Consider the following 16,607-nt stretch of genomic DNA (forward strand, 5'->3'; position numbering starts at 1 on the left):
ATTTGACTGGCACCTCTGGAGCAAGCGATGTTTCAGTGAGTGAGTAGAATTAAATTGTTGACTCTGTGTCATTAAAGAAAGGAGAGAGGGATTTATAGTCTCAGCCATTAGTTTTCTTTGTTTTGGTTCACACAGCCTTTGAGGCAGCCTGTTTGGACCATATATAGAGTGAGCTTTACAGCATTCCCAAGCAATAAATTGTGATGTTGACCATTTCTACTGGCTATTCTCCTGATCTTGGTACTTTTGGATCACCTCACTGGCCTAAATCTGCTCTCTTGGTGAGGAACAGTCCAAGCCAAACCTGGTAGGCAGGAGTCAGTTGTCAGCTATGTTGAACATGCTGGATGAAGAAATCCGGGTGCTGTGATGGTATGTCACTTAGAAAAGGCTCTGACCCTTTGGCCCTCGGAGCTACTGCATTTTAGAAATCACCCCAGGAAACACTTCAAGTTATGCCCAGCCATTTGAGATGATCATTTGCTATCCTGTTTGCTGGATGTGAGCTACCATTTAGCACAGCCAGTAGCCCATTTGTGTCAAACAGGTCCCGGAGAGATGTTGGAGAAGAGGAGAGGGTCTGTCCGAGCACAGCACTATGTCCAGCAGAAGCCAGTCCACCAAGCATTTAGGCTTGCAGTGATACATCATTTTTCCCTAGTATCACAGATAAAAGGTACAAGCTTTTCTCCTGCACCAGCAGCAGTATAAAAGGCAAGGTGGGTAAAAGAAGAGTGAGATAGCACTGGTGTAAGAATGGCTGCAATCAGGTTACAATAAGAGTCTATCAAATGTGTTGTGAAAAGTTCTAATAATTAATTGTTTCTTAAACTGTGCAGCCTATTTGTTTGAGCTTTCTTCTGCATTTCTAAAGCAGTATATAATTTATTTTTCTTCATTCGTTTTTCCTTGTGAGCCATATTTCTATACTTCATACTTGATTTAGTAACCATAGCAATGAAATAAATGCATTGTCTTCATTTACAATGGTGTCTAAATAGGTACTCATCTCTGTGTAAGTCCTTTAACAAGGGATAGTTCCCTACCACCATAATGAGAAGGCTATGAGCTATGTTATTGAAATAATTTTCACTTTGATTTTGTGACATCAAGTCCAAAAGTGTCTGAAAAAGCATCTGTGTCTACTTTATTTCTCAAGAGTGTACATAGAAATAGATAACCAGAACTTTCCAGAGGTATTATTTTTTGTGTAGAGAGAGAACATGGTTAGCATTGTATCTTTCCAGATACAAAGAGATGCATTAATACCTTTTATTTTCTTACGCTACCCTCACATTGTCAATAACCCACAAGTTTCTATAGACAAAAAAAAAAAAGAATGCATACTGACTTTTTTCTGTAAGAAAGAGTACATACTCTTGTGCTTGGGCAGTCCTTACAGGAATAGATGTAGACCGTGTTCGTTTCCTAAGGTTAAAAATAAAAGCTGCAAAAGCAAAAAAAAAGAAAACCCCTCTCCTTTTGTGTTCTTAACAGATTGCTTTTGCAACTTGGTGACGGATACGTGACTCCCTTTAGCTTATTCATGTTTTATATATTAATTCTGTTTATCATAGTCTTATGCAAACATAATTCAGTCATTTTTCTAGAAAACAGACATAGATTTCTATACGTTTATGCTACAGTCGTGCTATAGCCTCATAGCAATTGTAGGAGTTGAACATCACATTTGAGCAGCAGTTTGCAACTCTTTTATTTTGTTAGGATCATATGGCACAATCAGAGAATGCTGTGGTAGGTTTGCACTGAAATTAGAGAATTTTCTCTGTGCATCACAGTCTTTCCATACCTCTGCCACAAGCAAGAAATGCTGAATTAGTGTCAACACTGAACCGTTCTCAGATAAATGCAAACTGCATGTTGCTACATGCACCATGAGCATCTCTTGGATGGAGTAGTGTTACAGCTACTGAGATTTAAATTTAAATCTTTCAGCTCCAGGCATATTTTTTAAAAGAAAAGGCTTATTATCCCTTTTCCATATGGAGCCTAGACTTCCAGGAAATAGAGACTGGAAAGGATTTGAACCTTAGAGCAAATTAGAGACCTAAATTAGACTTCCCTGAAAATTTTGCACAGAAATATTTCTTGACCAAAAATATGGTTTTAACAAAGGGAAATTTTCTCATGAGGATGAATTTTATATCTTTGGATAGTGAAGCATCTAAAAAAATCCATTTTAGGCTGTTGATTGTGTATGTATATGTTGTCATGTGCTTGTGTGTATGTGCTATATAAACAGCCATTATCTAGATTTTTGCTTTTTCATAAAAGTTAAAAAAAATCAGTGGGATAAGAACAGATTAAAATTCAATGCTTCTATTTTATTTGATTTGGGGTTTTTGTGAAAGGAAAGAATTTTCCTACTAGCTGTACTTTTAACCGTAAGTCTTAGCTTTTGGCCATTGCCTGTGTGTTATAAATGCCCAATTGCAAAAGCCAGCTGCTGACTCTAGACTTTTAAACTCTGTATATCTCTAATAGGCTAAATCAAGAAAAAATCTCTTGCAAGTGCATAGCATGGCTAGCAGCAGGATAGGTAATTTATACATTCCCTGGGGTTCACAGGGAGTCTGAAAATTGAAATTGAAGCTTAGCCCTATGTCCTAGTAATGTCACTTCTATATCACCTGCCCATATGTTACTTAAACAGTTCTCACCTGTGTCTCTACTGGGGTTTGAGCCTTTACTGCTTGAACCAAAGCTGTGCCCTAGCTGGGGGCTGCAGCAGAGTTGTACCCTGCATTTTGGGTGCAGAATGGGGACTTAAAACACATGGGCTTGGACTTCAAAGGAGGTAGGTGTGTGCTGTCTTTGACTCAGCAGGAAAATCCTTTTATCCTATGAAAACCTTCTGAAAAACTGTTTCTTTTTACTTCTTGCAGTACTGGTTTAGATGACAGTGCAGGTAGTTCCTGTAGGGTAATGAGTTTGGGGGGGGGCATAATTTTTTACGGGGAGGTGTTAAAGGCAGAGGCTGTTCCTCAAGATTGCAGTAAAATAGGAGTGAAACCTTGTGGTTCAGACCCCTGAACCCTAAATAATGACGACAGAAATACTAGAAATAATAATATTCTGGTGATGATCAGACCTTTCTTTTATGTATATCTCAACGCAACAGTGAATAGAGAGGTTACAGGAAAACAAGGTGTTCATCTTGTCTCACCAGAAAATTCATGGGCTCCTTCCCCATACCAAATTGTTGTCTTAATCCTTTTTATGTAATCCTTTCCCCTGCCTTCTTTCTTCATCCCCTTCCTCACTTTTTTGCCCCTTAGGAAAAAACTTTGCCAACTACAAATGTCACAAGGTGTCATCCAGTCATGGTAGTTGCACTCTTCAAAGCCCAGAAGCTGTGCTTTGTTGTCAAAACTGGGGAAAAAAAATCCAAAGCTATGTGTTTTCAGCCTCTTTTTACTTTTGAATGCATACATCTTAAAAAAAAAAAAAAAAAAAAAAAGAGCATTGCCTTCCGTTTATGCTAAGGACACTATGAAACAGTGCTTGAAACAGCAGTGCTGCCTCTCTCTGATGTGCGTTCCTGTCCTGTGGTGCTCACTTGCTCATGGCATTAAAGAGTTGGGAAGGAAGAAACCGAATGGTTGTGTTCTCTCTGTTAGAGGTGACAGTATGAACAGGGGGATCCTGAGTTCTGATGACCATTTTAATTTAGACTTTTTAAGACAGTTTTGAAACTCTGCAAGTCCCAGAAAGATAAGCAAATACTCTTGTTCTTACAAAACATTGTCTTTCTTATCTCATGGGACCTCAAATAAGACCTAAAACAGACAGATGTTCATGACAAAACCCAGTGTTTTCTAAACACAGTATTCAGTTTCCCCATATTTCTGAGGTTATTATGAATTATTGTATCAATGGGCCAATAAAAAATACAATGACTGTAGAATTGGAAGGGATGTCTTCAAAGTTCAGTCATATGTTGTTGCAGACAATATCATATCATCTGGTCCTTTTCCTATAGGTGATCAGACTTTATTTAGTAGTCATCCTTTCCGCAATTTCTCTTCCACATGTGAGTGTCTTGACTGACAGCTCTATAATCTTAGGTTTTCTAAGAGCAGAGGCAATCGAATCGTTGCTGATTATGGAAATATACAATGGAGATAAATTTACTTTTCTGTCATTCAGAGCTTCTGAACAGTGCAGGACTGCTAGAGTGAAGATACCAAAGGTGAAGCAATTACGTTAGTACAGGCTTTAAAGCCCAAACTTCTTATTATGGGAGCTCCTCATGGAGTCTTTTTGCAGCATTGATTTCGCGTAGAGGAGCCCAGCACTTTGTCATGGGTCTGCTGCAGTGGTTCTCAGCAAACTTGAGGAGGAAACTTCACATGGACTTTGCAGTGAAGATTCAGCAGATTCATATCCTCAGAGAAAATACCTGCTCACCCAAAAGTTACAAGACAGATCAAAGTATTTCTGGGTGGCACATGAGAATGCTGAACCAGGAATGACTGACACTGTTTACCGAAACAAGTGGTTATAGTCAGATTTATCCAGCTGCTACAGGAAGGTATCAGTATGAATGTGCTACCAGAGAGGACTTGACCTAACAGAACAGAGTGAAGCAGGCACCAGTTCTTTGGTGTACATTTCCTTCACATCTTCTTCTATCCAGAGTCCTTCAAAATCCTTGACCTGAATGGTTTTTCTCATCTCAAACTTCCTTTGGTATGTGCTCCTACTCAGACTACCTCTGGTTTCCTTTAGGTGCAATGTCCTGGTTTGTGGGTTTTTTTACCACTGTCCAGATTTATAAAATCTGATTATGCATCAGATTTGAAAAGTTTACCTTCGGAACTGGCACGCTAGGAAAGAACATCTATGGTGAGATGCAGCTTCTGCATTTAAGTGTCAGCAGGTAGGGGCTACCTGTGCACTAGTCAGTAGAGCCTGTGGAATCCAGAGAGCTATGCAGGTGACCAGACATCTACTAAGGGAAAGCAGAATTCCTCTTGTGTCCCATTGATTAGGTCCCCATTAACTGTACAGGAAGGTTGGACAACAAACACACATGCACACCCATATATGTAGATACCTATATTTAGGAATGTCAGTCTCAAACTCAATTCTTCTCTTGGGACCAAATGATCTGCCATAGATTAAAAGATCTAGTGTCATTGGAGATGTTCTGACACATTCATCCTGGTGTGAAGCAGTCTGTCCAGATAGGTGCAGGTCAACTGTAGGTTGTATATCTCACCTGCCAGCCCTATGTAGATGGTTAGGATGCTCTAAGGCATTGCAAATGGCGTTGGGTGGCAATGTGCGGTAACTGAATTCAGTCCATGTAGATAGCTAAAGGTAGGTGTCTGAGCCTGATGCTGGATGTCACTCCTAGTGTTCTAGAAAGATATTCTCTGATCTGTTGTGCAAGGGTATAACAGAGTTCAGTCTACGAATGCAAAGCATATGTCAGCGCAATAGATGACAACGTTCCCAACACTCCCCGGTTTCCTCGGGACATTTAAGGAATTCATTTCAGAGGCAGTTTCTTTTCATGAACATAATTTGATTCTAATCATCTTTATACACGTAACATTAAGTTTTTCATTTGCCTCATTAACTGTTGCTTTAAAATTTAGATGGTCAAATATTGATGAAGTACCAAGCTCTGGGACAGATCATATCCAAATTCAACTGTGTTTTGGTTTTTTTCATCTTATAAATTTTCATCAATTTCCCTATATGCACAGATCAATCACTTTTCCTTTTGCCAGAGGAAAATTTATAATAGCTGAAAACAAATGTCCCAAATTACCCCACACTAGTGTTCCAGAACAGGTGTCTCTTCTAGGTACTGCGTCCTCTCTCAGTCCTCTGCTGATATCTCAGATGCCGTAGGGGCATCTGAAATAACATTAGAGGACTGTCTTCAGGCAACAGAATTGTACCCTAGGCAAACTGTCTGACTGCCAGAGGAAGTTTTCCCTCTGAGGCATCTGGGAACAAAATATTGTTTGTATCAATGTCAGTGTTTCCAATCATGGTCCATGGAGAAGTCACCCATAACTCTTACAAAGCTAAGACTCATGCTCCTGGGTGTCATTATTTCAGCTATTGACTTCTAAGAGAAGTTAAAAAGAAATCAAACGTTCCTTAAAAAGAATGTTACTTAAAATGTCTTTAAAATGTTTCTTAAAAAGAAACCTGAATGTTATGTGTCCTGACAGGACCACCGAATTGCTGTGTTTTGCGTTAACGTATTATATGCCTACAAATAGGAAAGACAATGATCTGTCTGAGGTCTAATGAAAGATGGTCAGCAGAGAAGTGTGGGTTAAAAAAGTGGACTTTATAGTTAAAATGCTGGCAAACAGCTGCTCTCTGTGTTATCTGGCCTTTAACTGAGCAAGTATATACATTGGTTGATACATTTTGTTGAGAACTGGTGTATCACAGCTGCTCAGGGCTGCAAGCAAAAGGCATCTCTCAGTCATTCTGGGAACCCTTTTCTCGCTGGCTTGAAAATGCCACTGTCCTAGAGATTTAAAGATGTTGCTGACCTGTGGCATATTTTTCTTCAAATAAATTTTAGTGGCAGAATTTGTTCATTGCTAATGAAGAAAATGATATGAAAGGTTTGTGATTTCATTAGCTAAAATTAGCTCAGAAGACATGTGGTACTGCTAGATGGGCTCATAAAAACTCAGTTATGGGTGAGATCTCTGTATGGGGAATATATTTGTTATTATTAAAGAAGAAAAAACCCAATCAGTTGTGCTCTCCTTGTGCAGTTTCACTGGGGCTGAATAAATGAAGAGTTTAGATTTTAATACCCAGTGGTAAATGAAAATGGAGTAATGGGATAAAGCGAATCAAGTCTTTCATTCTAAATCAGTAGTACTTTCTGCGATTAGGATAATGATGTAGAAAATCATTGCATTCTAAAATTCGTTTTGTAGGTTATACTTGTTGAAAGGTTTGTCTCATGCGTGTTTCCATTTGCATCAATGAGTTCAAAGTAATAAAAATCTCCCAAAATTACAAAACCAAAACAGCTTTCATATTTCTAGAGGCAGGCGATGGGACAATCAGGCCACTGGTACAGAGGTTCTTGCAGAACTCCTTTCTTACTTCAGAAGGTGACTGTTTTGAGGTTCAGGATTATTGGTGTAACCCAGCCACTAAAAATCACTGATGGCTGTTAAATCAAACTTTTTTTCAGATCTCATGAAAGCTAGTGTAATTATCTTCCCGAGTAACATACCACATCTTACGCATTCTTAAGAAATCCATAGTTTTACTTATGCTGTAATAATCATATCAATAACAAGATCTTGAGGAAAATCCATGGGCTGCCATAGCTCTTAGACTACTACACAATGATTTTCATGTAATAAGAGTTTGTGTTTCCTGGGCGTGCAGAATTTGAAGCCAGCCACCTGGAAACCAGAGACATACTCTCCAGTCCTGAAATTACTACTGTAGATCCTTCTCACACCATCCCCAATTTTTCAATGTCCTTTAAAAATGTGGTTGGCAGGAGTGGATTTAATATTCCAGCATTAGTCTCGATGCTGCTGTAAATGAAAATCAAGTCACTCTCTACTCCTACTCCTACTCTGCTGTGCACATGTCCATGGATTGCATTAGTGCTTTTCATCACGGCATCCTAATGGGAGCTAGTGCTAAGCTGCTTGGCTACTGTGACCCCTAAATTACTTTCAGATGCTATTTTCCATTATGTAATCCTTTGTTCTCTCTGTTCCTGCTTTCCTTCTTCCTAGCTGAACACAGAGTCGTATGTCTATATTAAAATATGGGTTTGCTGATTGAACCTAATGTACTAAGGAATCCAAGCTGATTTTATGACTACCTCACTCTCCTTAATACTTATTATGATGTCAAACTTCGTGTCATTCACAATTGTTATCAGCAATGATTTTATATTTGTTTCCAGATCCCATAAAAAAAAAAAAAAATTAATAGTGTTAGACCTAAGACAAGGCCTTTAAAAGGTAATGCAACACTTAGGAGATGGCTCAAATGGTTTACTTTATAGCCAGTGAGAAACAATGTATGTTTAGGAGTAATTCTCAGATTCTCGGTGGTGCATATGAATGGTGAGTAGCAGCGCTTGTGATATTTATTAATGGTCAATATTGTGCAATGAACCCCTGCTTTGCCTCCCGCTCAAAAAAGGGAAGCATTTTAAGGGTAAAAATGAGGCAAATACTGGTAGCTAACTTAGCCAGCTGGTCTCCCCCTGTTCCTGCTGTAGTTAATGGAGAGAGAAGGGCTCCTCTGCAGTCAGCGCAGGCTAGTACTTGGGCACACAGAATTGCCTCCTGTCTCTGCGGACTGTTGAAGGATGTCAGCTATCTTCCATGCCCGAAGCTGGGGGATGTGAATTACTCCTTTCCCCCAGCTGTTAAATAATAATCTTCACTTTTTACGGCTCTCTAATTTGAGGTGCCGAGCACCTATGAAATTCCCTCAATAAATAAAGTAAAGAACTTGCATTAACATCTTAACATTCAGGAGCCATTTTAGGCATTAGAGTAGTGACAGTGCTAACATTTCACAAGCAGCCCTAATGCTTCCCCTGCCTGCATTTGTTTTACAGTGTTCTTTAATTTCCTGATTGCACACTGGTTTCCAAGTAATACAATGCACTGTATACACATTTTCTACAGTTCTTAGAAAAAGTATAGCTTGGTATAAGCAAAGCAATACAGTATTCCCTTATAATCTTCTATGTGTACAGTGTTGTAGAAGAACAATGTACATCTGAGGAAACATCCAGCTATCCTGCATTTTTTCATATAAATTAACTGTGTATCTAATTGCCTCATCTGCCAGTCTGCAATTTGTATGTGTTCACAGGTATATTGCTTTTGTGTTTAACTGCTTCATTTCCATGAATTGTATGCATAAAGGGGTTGTAGAGCTCTGTGTAGTACAATGCTGCTTGCTAAAATATTGAAATACATACCCTAGAGAGAAGAAAGATCATTTGAAGTTGATTAAGATCATGTTAAACAGAGTAAGTATACTGTGAAGGAATGCTACCTACCCTTATAAAGAAACCAGTATTGTAGGGAGGTGTGTGAAATCAGAGAGAGCAGAAAAGAGCTCTCTCCTTATAAACCAAATTCTCTTTCTACGAATAACTTTGTTAAATTCAAGGGAGTCGGTTCAGAATCAAATCTGTGCAAGATCTAAGGAAGGTCTTCTCAATGTGCACTGTCTAGGGGGGTAGAGGGAAGTGTGCAGGTGCAACTCTAGTTGTGACATTTCCTGATTTTGTTGATTCCTTAATTGTAACGTTCTCAATACGCTTGTTTCAGAGTGGAATTTCTTAAATGAACACCACTCAGAGCTGATTAGCACCCAGAGATATACAGCAGCCAGCATTATCATGGTTAAAAAAATACCTGGAGGAAGCATCAAGGCTGGAAATGATCACGTATGAAAACTTGAACCTGGATCCAGCGTTTTGGAGCATTTGATTAACTAATTCATGTAGTACATTGTAATGAGCTATTCTTCCATAATGCTGCTTCTGTACTGCAGGATGTTAAGAATCGAGGAGTGTGTTCAAAACCAGTTTGTCTTCGCTTGTGGGAAGGTTGAGGTTAGGTCAAGACTAATGGTTGACAGCAGACTGACCCTGCAGGTATTTTCACAGGAGAGCTTAACTCCGTGTTACGGCTTGATTAGCTGCTGTATGCAGTGTGTGTAGCCTCAACCTACCCAACTGGTCTTGCAAAGAGATGAACCAGGATCCTTCCTTGGAGGACTCTGATGCTTTTTGCTGCAAGGATAGAGTTTATAGGCATCCGCCTCTCAGGCTTGCTGACACGGTGCTATGGATATGCATTTGGGGGTGTCTGGAGGGGCTTACTGGGATGCAGCGTATGGCTATTTCCATGCTGATAAACATTGCCAGGGCACAGGCCCAGGCACTGGACTGCCGCCGTTCTTATTGTTCGTGTGGTCCTGGCGCAGTTTTGGCCCTGGTGAACTTTCCAGACACTTCCCAAGCACACTTTGGGAGCTGGCACCTGCCAGAGACCATTCCCAAAAGGCAGTTTGGATGCCGCTACCCAGTTCTGGAGTGTAGAAGAGCATGGGCATGGCCAGACCGTGCCAGCTGGCCTCCGTCGCCAGGCTAGCTGAGTTGTGGAGGTGTAAACTTTCAGTCCGCAGTATGAGCGAAGTTCTGTTTTAGAGCTCCCATTCTTTGAGGCAGAATCCAGCACGGCTACTTGTAGCCTCTGCAAAGCGAGACATCTCGTGTAAGCTCCTGAACCGGGCACCTCCAAAGGGCGATTCATCCCACTTGGCTACCAATTTGGGAAAGACCGACGGCGGGTGATGAACACTCCCATCTCGTGGCGGGGCGGGTGTCGATGTCTACGGGAGGGCAGACACCTACGGCAGGAAGCTGGTGGGAACAGAGATGGAAAGGCCACCGGCATCAACAAGGGTGCAAGCACCAGGCCAGCTTGGACAACATGGGTGAAGTTCAACCCTCTGTAAAGAACAGCACAAGGCTTGTATAAACTCACACCCCTCACACGGGACACGAATGGTGCAAAAACTTTAAAGCTGTCTGGGTGCGGCTCAGAAACGAGCCCTCAACGGCTGAGCGATGCATTCACGTGAATCACGATGGGCTCGCTCTCATCTCTGATAACTTGCGTCCAAAAAGTGCTGATTGGGAGAAGAAAACTTTCAGCTAATTACTGTCATTTTTTAATTTTTTTTAATTTTTTTTCCCTGTGAGCTCTGACTACTGTTCTTAATTTCCTGACCAGCTTGCGCCCTTCCCCCGCGCCTCTCCGAGCATCTGTGGTCGTTTCAAATTGAGCTGTACTACCTGCTGCTCCGACTTTCTAACATACCATACCAGTTGGTTTGCCAAACAGTGAACTGCCAGCCATCTGCCATCCGAATCAGAATTTACATTGTTTCATCTTAAAATAACGCCTTCGGAATATCAAGTAACTCTCTGCATCAGGTTTTGCGAACTGAAAATCGGCCAGGATTAAAAACAAATACCAAATGTGCCTCCGAAAGGAGCGGGGAGGGGAGGGGGGGAAAGTTGGAGAGGTAAAGTTTTTAATTTGCTAGTTACCTGATCTGGAGTGAGATGCTAAGGCTGATAATTTTAACCTTGCAAATGCAAACTTCTTAACACAGAAGCAATTTCACAGTAGCTGGTGAGGTGGAGCAGGGGGAATGGGGACTGGTTTCTGTGCATAACCTGGTACATTGTGACTTTTTCTTGAGTCAAATACTCCTTGGGCCTCAGTTTCTCTGTCTTCAAATACTTTGAACTAAGTATTCACAAGTTCTTGGAGTACTCTGGCCTTAGGTCTGCTCTTTGGGTGTAGGGTTTTCGTAACTACAGCAGCTAGCTGTAAATTGATGAGTCAATTGTAGCAGAGTATTAACTTAGTGGAGATCTAATTTGCCTGACTCCTTAATAACAGTCATTAAGAGGAAAAACAATAAATTTTAATAAAAATACGAAACACATTCTGCTGTTTGATATTAAACACTTTTATTCATGAGGCTTTAGGATGTATTTTAGTGACAATATTGGGCAACTGATAGGTCTTTTGAACTCAAGCAATGCCCACCACTGTATATCTGTAATGAAGGTCTCCATAGGTGATGTTTGCTTGTAACACTTACTAAATAAAAGAGGAATCTGACTGACTGATGAACGGTCCCTCCGTTCCTGTGATCTAAAACGTAATACTGGCCAGTGTATTTCTATTTAGAAAAGTCCATCAGCATATCCAACCTATGGCCTGTTATGAAAGGCAGTAAAACAGAAAGGGGTTCAAATGTCACCAACAAACCTTAATTTGGCGCTCTCTCCTCCTGCAAACCTTCCATGTGGTTCTAAAATCTCTTGAGCCCTAAAAAATGCTTTAGTGTGGTGGTTTCTTTTAGGCAACATGCTGCAAATATCCCTGTTGCTGAAGAAGTCATGGGTAGTGTGTATGCACTTACAGTGACAAGTCCAATTAGATTAGTTGCCTTTAGTAATGGTAGGTGCAGGCACATAGGCTACATATAAATGTGTTGAAATGTCAGCCCACAAGATGAATTTCCAGTGTACATAGTTTCTAGTTAAGGGGAAAATAAGTGCATATTCCAGCACACAGTATAATAGCAGTCTCAGTCTTCTCATCTACCAGGACTGTGGGAAAGGTGTATTTGGTACAATATCCATCCGTTAATAGTAAATTAAATATCTGAAATGGAATCATCACAGAACTGACATGTCTGCATCTAGGCCCAAGGCACTGAGTAAGAGTCAGACTGTTTATCTGTGGTGCCTAATACATGCTAAATACTCAGAAACACTTCTTTCCAGCAGCATCTCCTCCAGGATCTGTAAACTCAGATGGAACATATGTTTTGGGCCAGAGCACAGAAGCATGTCAGTTTGATTACTTAAGCACTCAGAGGGTGATTACTCTTACCTTGCTTTAGCTGTTTAAAACTAATGGCCTTAACCTAAACTTGTCATGTAGGTTGCCTCCATTATCAATGGAAAGAGAGCAATGCCTCCAGGGAACAATTCAACCCATCCTCGTGTAGGTCTGGCGTTAGTATACCTCAATGACAATTTTTCCCACCTTTCTCCTGAACATTAAGAATTAGCTAGAGCTACATGCCTACATTTTAAATGAATCCTACTGAAATAGATGCTACCTACTATTTTGGGTTCCTGTTTGTTTTTTTATTTTGCAGAAACAGCACACTAGGACTTTCTTCTGCTAGAACCCAACAGCTGCTCTAGAAGATCTTTCTTTTTTCATTGATTTTTGAAAGGCTGAGCTCTTCTCAGTTAAACATTTGGCCTCGGGGAGACCACTTCATATTCTGAACCTGGGTTGGGCATCAGTAGTGGGAACCCCTCATTCAGATGTTTAAGCTTCAAATCGAAGGGATTGACCCATCTTCGTGCCATGAATTTCAAATAGGCTAACTATGTATTACTCTTTAGAAGTGCCTGGAGCTAAGTTAGTAGTATTTTGTTGAAGAGGCAAGCAGAGTTGTGGCATGGGCACTTGCATTGGAAAGTCATTCTCCACACTGTTAAAATGTTATAAGGGTTCCTGGTACAGTTGGCCAGTTTTGGTCCAGCAGAAACTCTCCTGGATAGTGACCAGGCATGGTTAGAAAACTTGGATGGACAAGGAACTATGCCCAGTTGGCTCTTTGGATGCAACCAGTATGTTTGGGAAGTAAGAAGGTATAGCTGTGCCATGTTAGTTGGGCCTCAGGGGCAGAAAATGGGACCTGGCACATTATTTGCCAGTGTAGATGGTGGCTTGAATCTCTGCATTATCTGCAGAGTGCTTAATTGAAGTACTCTGGATTAATGCTAGGCACCTGCATTTTAGGTGTTATAAAATGTAAGCAGGGACCTGAAGCAACCTGAATCTCACTGCACGTGCCTTGGTTTGCTGAGAAGTGGGCAAGGACTCAGATTCTGTTTTGGGAGCTTACTTTCTGCATTATTTATACACTCGTGTTTTAGTAGCCACTACAAGCCCCAAACCCACTTATGCAAAGCGTTATGCTGACATGTAACAGCAAGATTGTCCTGTCTCCAAACCCACTTATGATTCATGTGTAAGATGAGAGGTAAGAAGTATTTTCAAGAAACAGATGGTGGGAATACAGAGTAACAAAGAGATCCATTAGTAGAGGTATTCGATGAATTTCCTTCATTGCCTCTTCTCCCAAAGGTCTCACAAAAGATAGTTTATGAGAAAACTACTAATAAAACTCGAGAAAATAACTTCAGTTAGGGCTTGAGGGTAGTAAGGTTCAAGCTGGTAGATATGTCTTTACTGCAGCCCCAGAAAAACTAGTGGAGCATATTGATACCCAAATTACTTTCAAAATGGTTCTGAACAGGGAAAATTACCCATGTTGAGCTTCATGCCTGCACATTCAGCCTGCTACTCATACGCAAACTAGCTAGTTTAAAGCTGTCTGAGGTGCCTTAACACAAACCCTTAGTTTTTCTAGTTGCTAATGTTTCACATCTCTCCTCATTCATACAGAGAAGCTCAAGCCCTTGCTAATCCTTTCACCTGCCAGCTGTGTTTGAGTATTAGCAAAAAACTGTTTCCACTTGTCCAAGGTCACTGAGATGCTTCAGAACTGAATTCCAACTATTCAGTGTTCTTAAACTCTCACAGAAACATTTGAAAACAGTTACCTTTTAGAAAATCAAGGACGAAGAATTAGATCACATTCTGTGATTTGCATTTATCAGTAAATGCATTTACTGGAGTATCTTGTGGTTTCTTCTTTTTACCTAAGTTGAAGTTTAGCCACCTCAAAATGCTGTTCCCAGGATACCATGGGAACTGTCAGGCATCGTGCAGCCCTGCAGAAAAGGAAAAAGGAGCTACAAGAAATAGCATCTAGGAAAAATTACTCTTATTTGCGGAGTGGGAGAGGTTCACTTGTTCTGGACTTTCTAGTGGGCTCAGGCTATGAGAACCCAACTATTTCAGGTTTGTGGAAGATTTTATAAATCTGTGTTTGACTTTTAATGTCTTTGATGATGTCTCTATGTTAAGGAACCATTTATAGGGCAAAAAGTTGTGAAAGTCAGTGTATTTTCACAGTATTTTTTGCTTTTAGGGATGGAAATATCCACAGAAGATCAGACATCATTTTTCTTCCAGTGCTGTAAATAACTTCCAGCTTTTAAAGCCCCAAGAAATTTATAAACAAAAATATTTGAGATATAAATATTAGTTTTCATAATCCATGTACTGTTTATTTATAGGAAACCAAGGAAACACAGGAATGGTAGGTGGATGAATTGAAAAACACGCTTTATTAAAGAAAAAGGCATAATGAGCAACCACGTACTGTGCTTGGTGTTGTGCCCAAGTTAATTCATGGAAGACTTGCAGACTATGTTGTCATCTGAATTATGTCATTTTTGAAGGAAGTGTGCTGCAAAGGATGTAATTGTTAGGAAGATCATTTGTATCCTGATATAAATGGACTCTTCCATTTTGTGAAGAAGAAAAAAGAAAAGCCTGTCAGAATTAATTCAAGGTCTTTATATTGGCCATTTATAAGACTAAAATAGATAACACTTGGGCAAAAGAACAGTGAAGCTGCTGAGGTCAGATTTAGACACGGGAGCAATGATATTACTGAGAAGCAGTTGGTAGAAATGTTCATAAAAATGATTGAGAAAGGATCATTGACGGACAAAAGCTGAAGACAAACCTGCAGTAGGCACAGACGAGATAACCTATGCTGTGACTTCCAGCCCTGACTTCCAGTCGCTGCATATGTGTGTATCCGAAAACCAAAGTGCATCCGCCTTTGGCACGAGTCAATAACTTGAGCAAACCTTTGCATCTGGGCTGAACCCGTGCCTTGTCCACAGAGCTGTAATGATCCGTCCGTTGGGAATGCTCAAAACCTCCCTGCTGCTAAGCAGCTCCCGGAGCAGGAGAGCGGTGCGTGTGATTAAGGAGAAGGTAGTTTTGGATCGGGAGCCCTGGGAGGTCCTCCACTCCTTATGCCTTCTGAGGACAGCAGGAAACTGGGCAGAAAGGAGTCTGTGAAAAGGAGTGAGAAAAGTGGTCATAAAAATCGCTTTCTGAACAGTTCAGTGTGACTCTTTTTTGACTCCGCGCTATTTCCCAGTGAAAGCACCCTTTCCTAGGAGCTGGTGCTAGAACTTTTCCCATGTACGTTTTCATGCCTGAATGCAAACTTGCTTACCTTTCTCATCCTGGGCAGCAGCTCTGCTATATGTGGAAAGGAATGTTCTGATGACTGAGAAAAGCCATTTGCTTATCTTCCTCTGAGAGATACATACTCCCAGAGGCTGCATCCTGCATAAGATGCTGTCTGTGGGAAGGGTAGAATTCAGAAAATGTTCATCTCTCGTACTGAAAACAAAGGCTGTGGACTAAATTCCACCTCGGTTTGCAGCCACAGTGGTTCCAAGAGGTTCTGTGCTGTTTGTACCTGACAGAGCTTGGTCTTCTCCAGGCAAATAGAGTTGATGTCATGTAAGTTTGCTGAGACAAAGGTTGTGCAGGTATTCGTTCATGAGAAAGAGAGGTTATGGAGAGATCTCCTGGAAAAAATGGTCAGAAGCTGACAAAAGTATTTTAATAGAGCCAGCTACGACATTATCTCTGACACAAAGGTAACATGGTGTATTGAGTAGAAACAGATAAAGGATCTTGTATTTGCATGTGATTTTAAGACAGTTATTGATAACCTCTGTTCAGTTCTGGATCCATTTGGAAATGAAGTAATGGAAATTATTTAGAATAGAATAGAATAGAATAGAATAGAATAGAATAGAATAGAATAGAATAGAATAGAATAGAATATTTTCAGTTGGAAGGGACCTACAACCATCATCTAGTCCAGCTACCTAGACAGATAGAGAAAACAGCCAGTAGTTGTAAACCAAGGGGTTTGAAACTCAATGTTTCCAGCTTATAGAAAAGGAGAGATGAGGAGAGAGGTAATTTTACCATTAATCTGGAATGTTTAAACATGGAAAATATCTCACATATGGGACACTTTAG

General features: G+C 40.5%; 1 protein-coding gene across 5 annotated transcripts in view; it reads left to right on the top strand.

Moving 5' to 3' along the window:
• MSRA (methionine sulfoxide reductase A) overlaps positions 1-16,607 on the top strand; it is a 288,566-nt gene that overhangs the window by 227,721 nt on the left and 44,238 nt on the right. The window contains exon 7 of one of the 5 annotated variants that reach the window (XM_030037340.2): positions 9,677-9,723. The exons of the other annotated variants lie outside the window; for them this stretch is intronic. Coding sequence (XP_029893200.1) covers positions 9,677-9,708 — 32 coding nt within the window. The 3' untranslated portion in view covers positions 9,709-9,723. Of the gene's footprint in view, positions 1-9,676; positions 9,724-16,607 lie in introns of those variants that run through there. 5 annotated transcript variants of the gene reach the window in all.

The sequence above is a fragment of the Aquila chrysaetos genome, chromosome 15 (assembly GCF_900496995.4).
Source record: "Aquila chrysaetos chrysaetos chromosome 15, bAquChr1.4, whole genome shotgun sequence".
In the NCBI taxonomy this organism is placed as follows: domain Eukaryota; kingdom Metazoa; phylum Chordata; class Aves; order Accipitriformes; family Accipitridae; genus Aquila; species Aquila chrysaetos.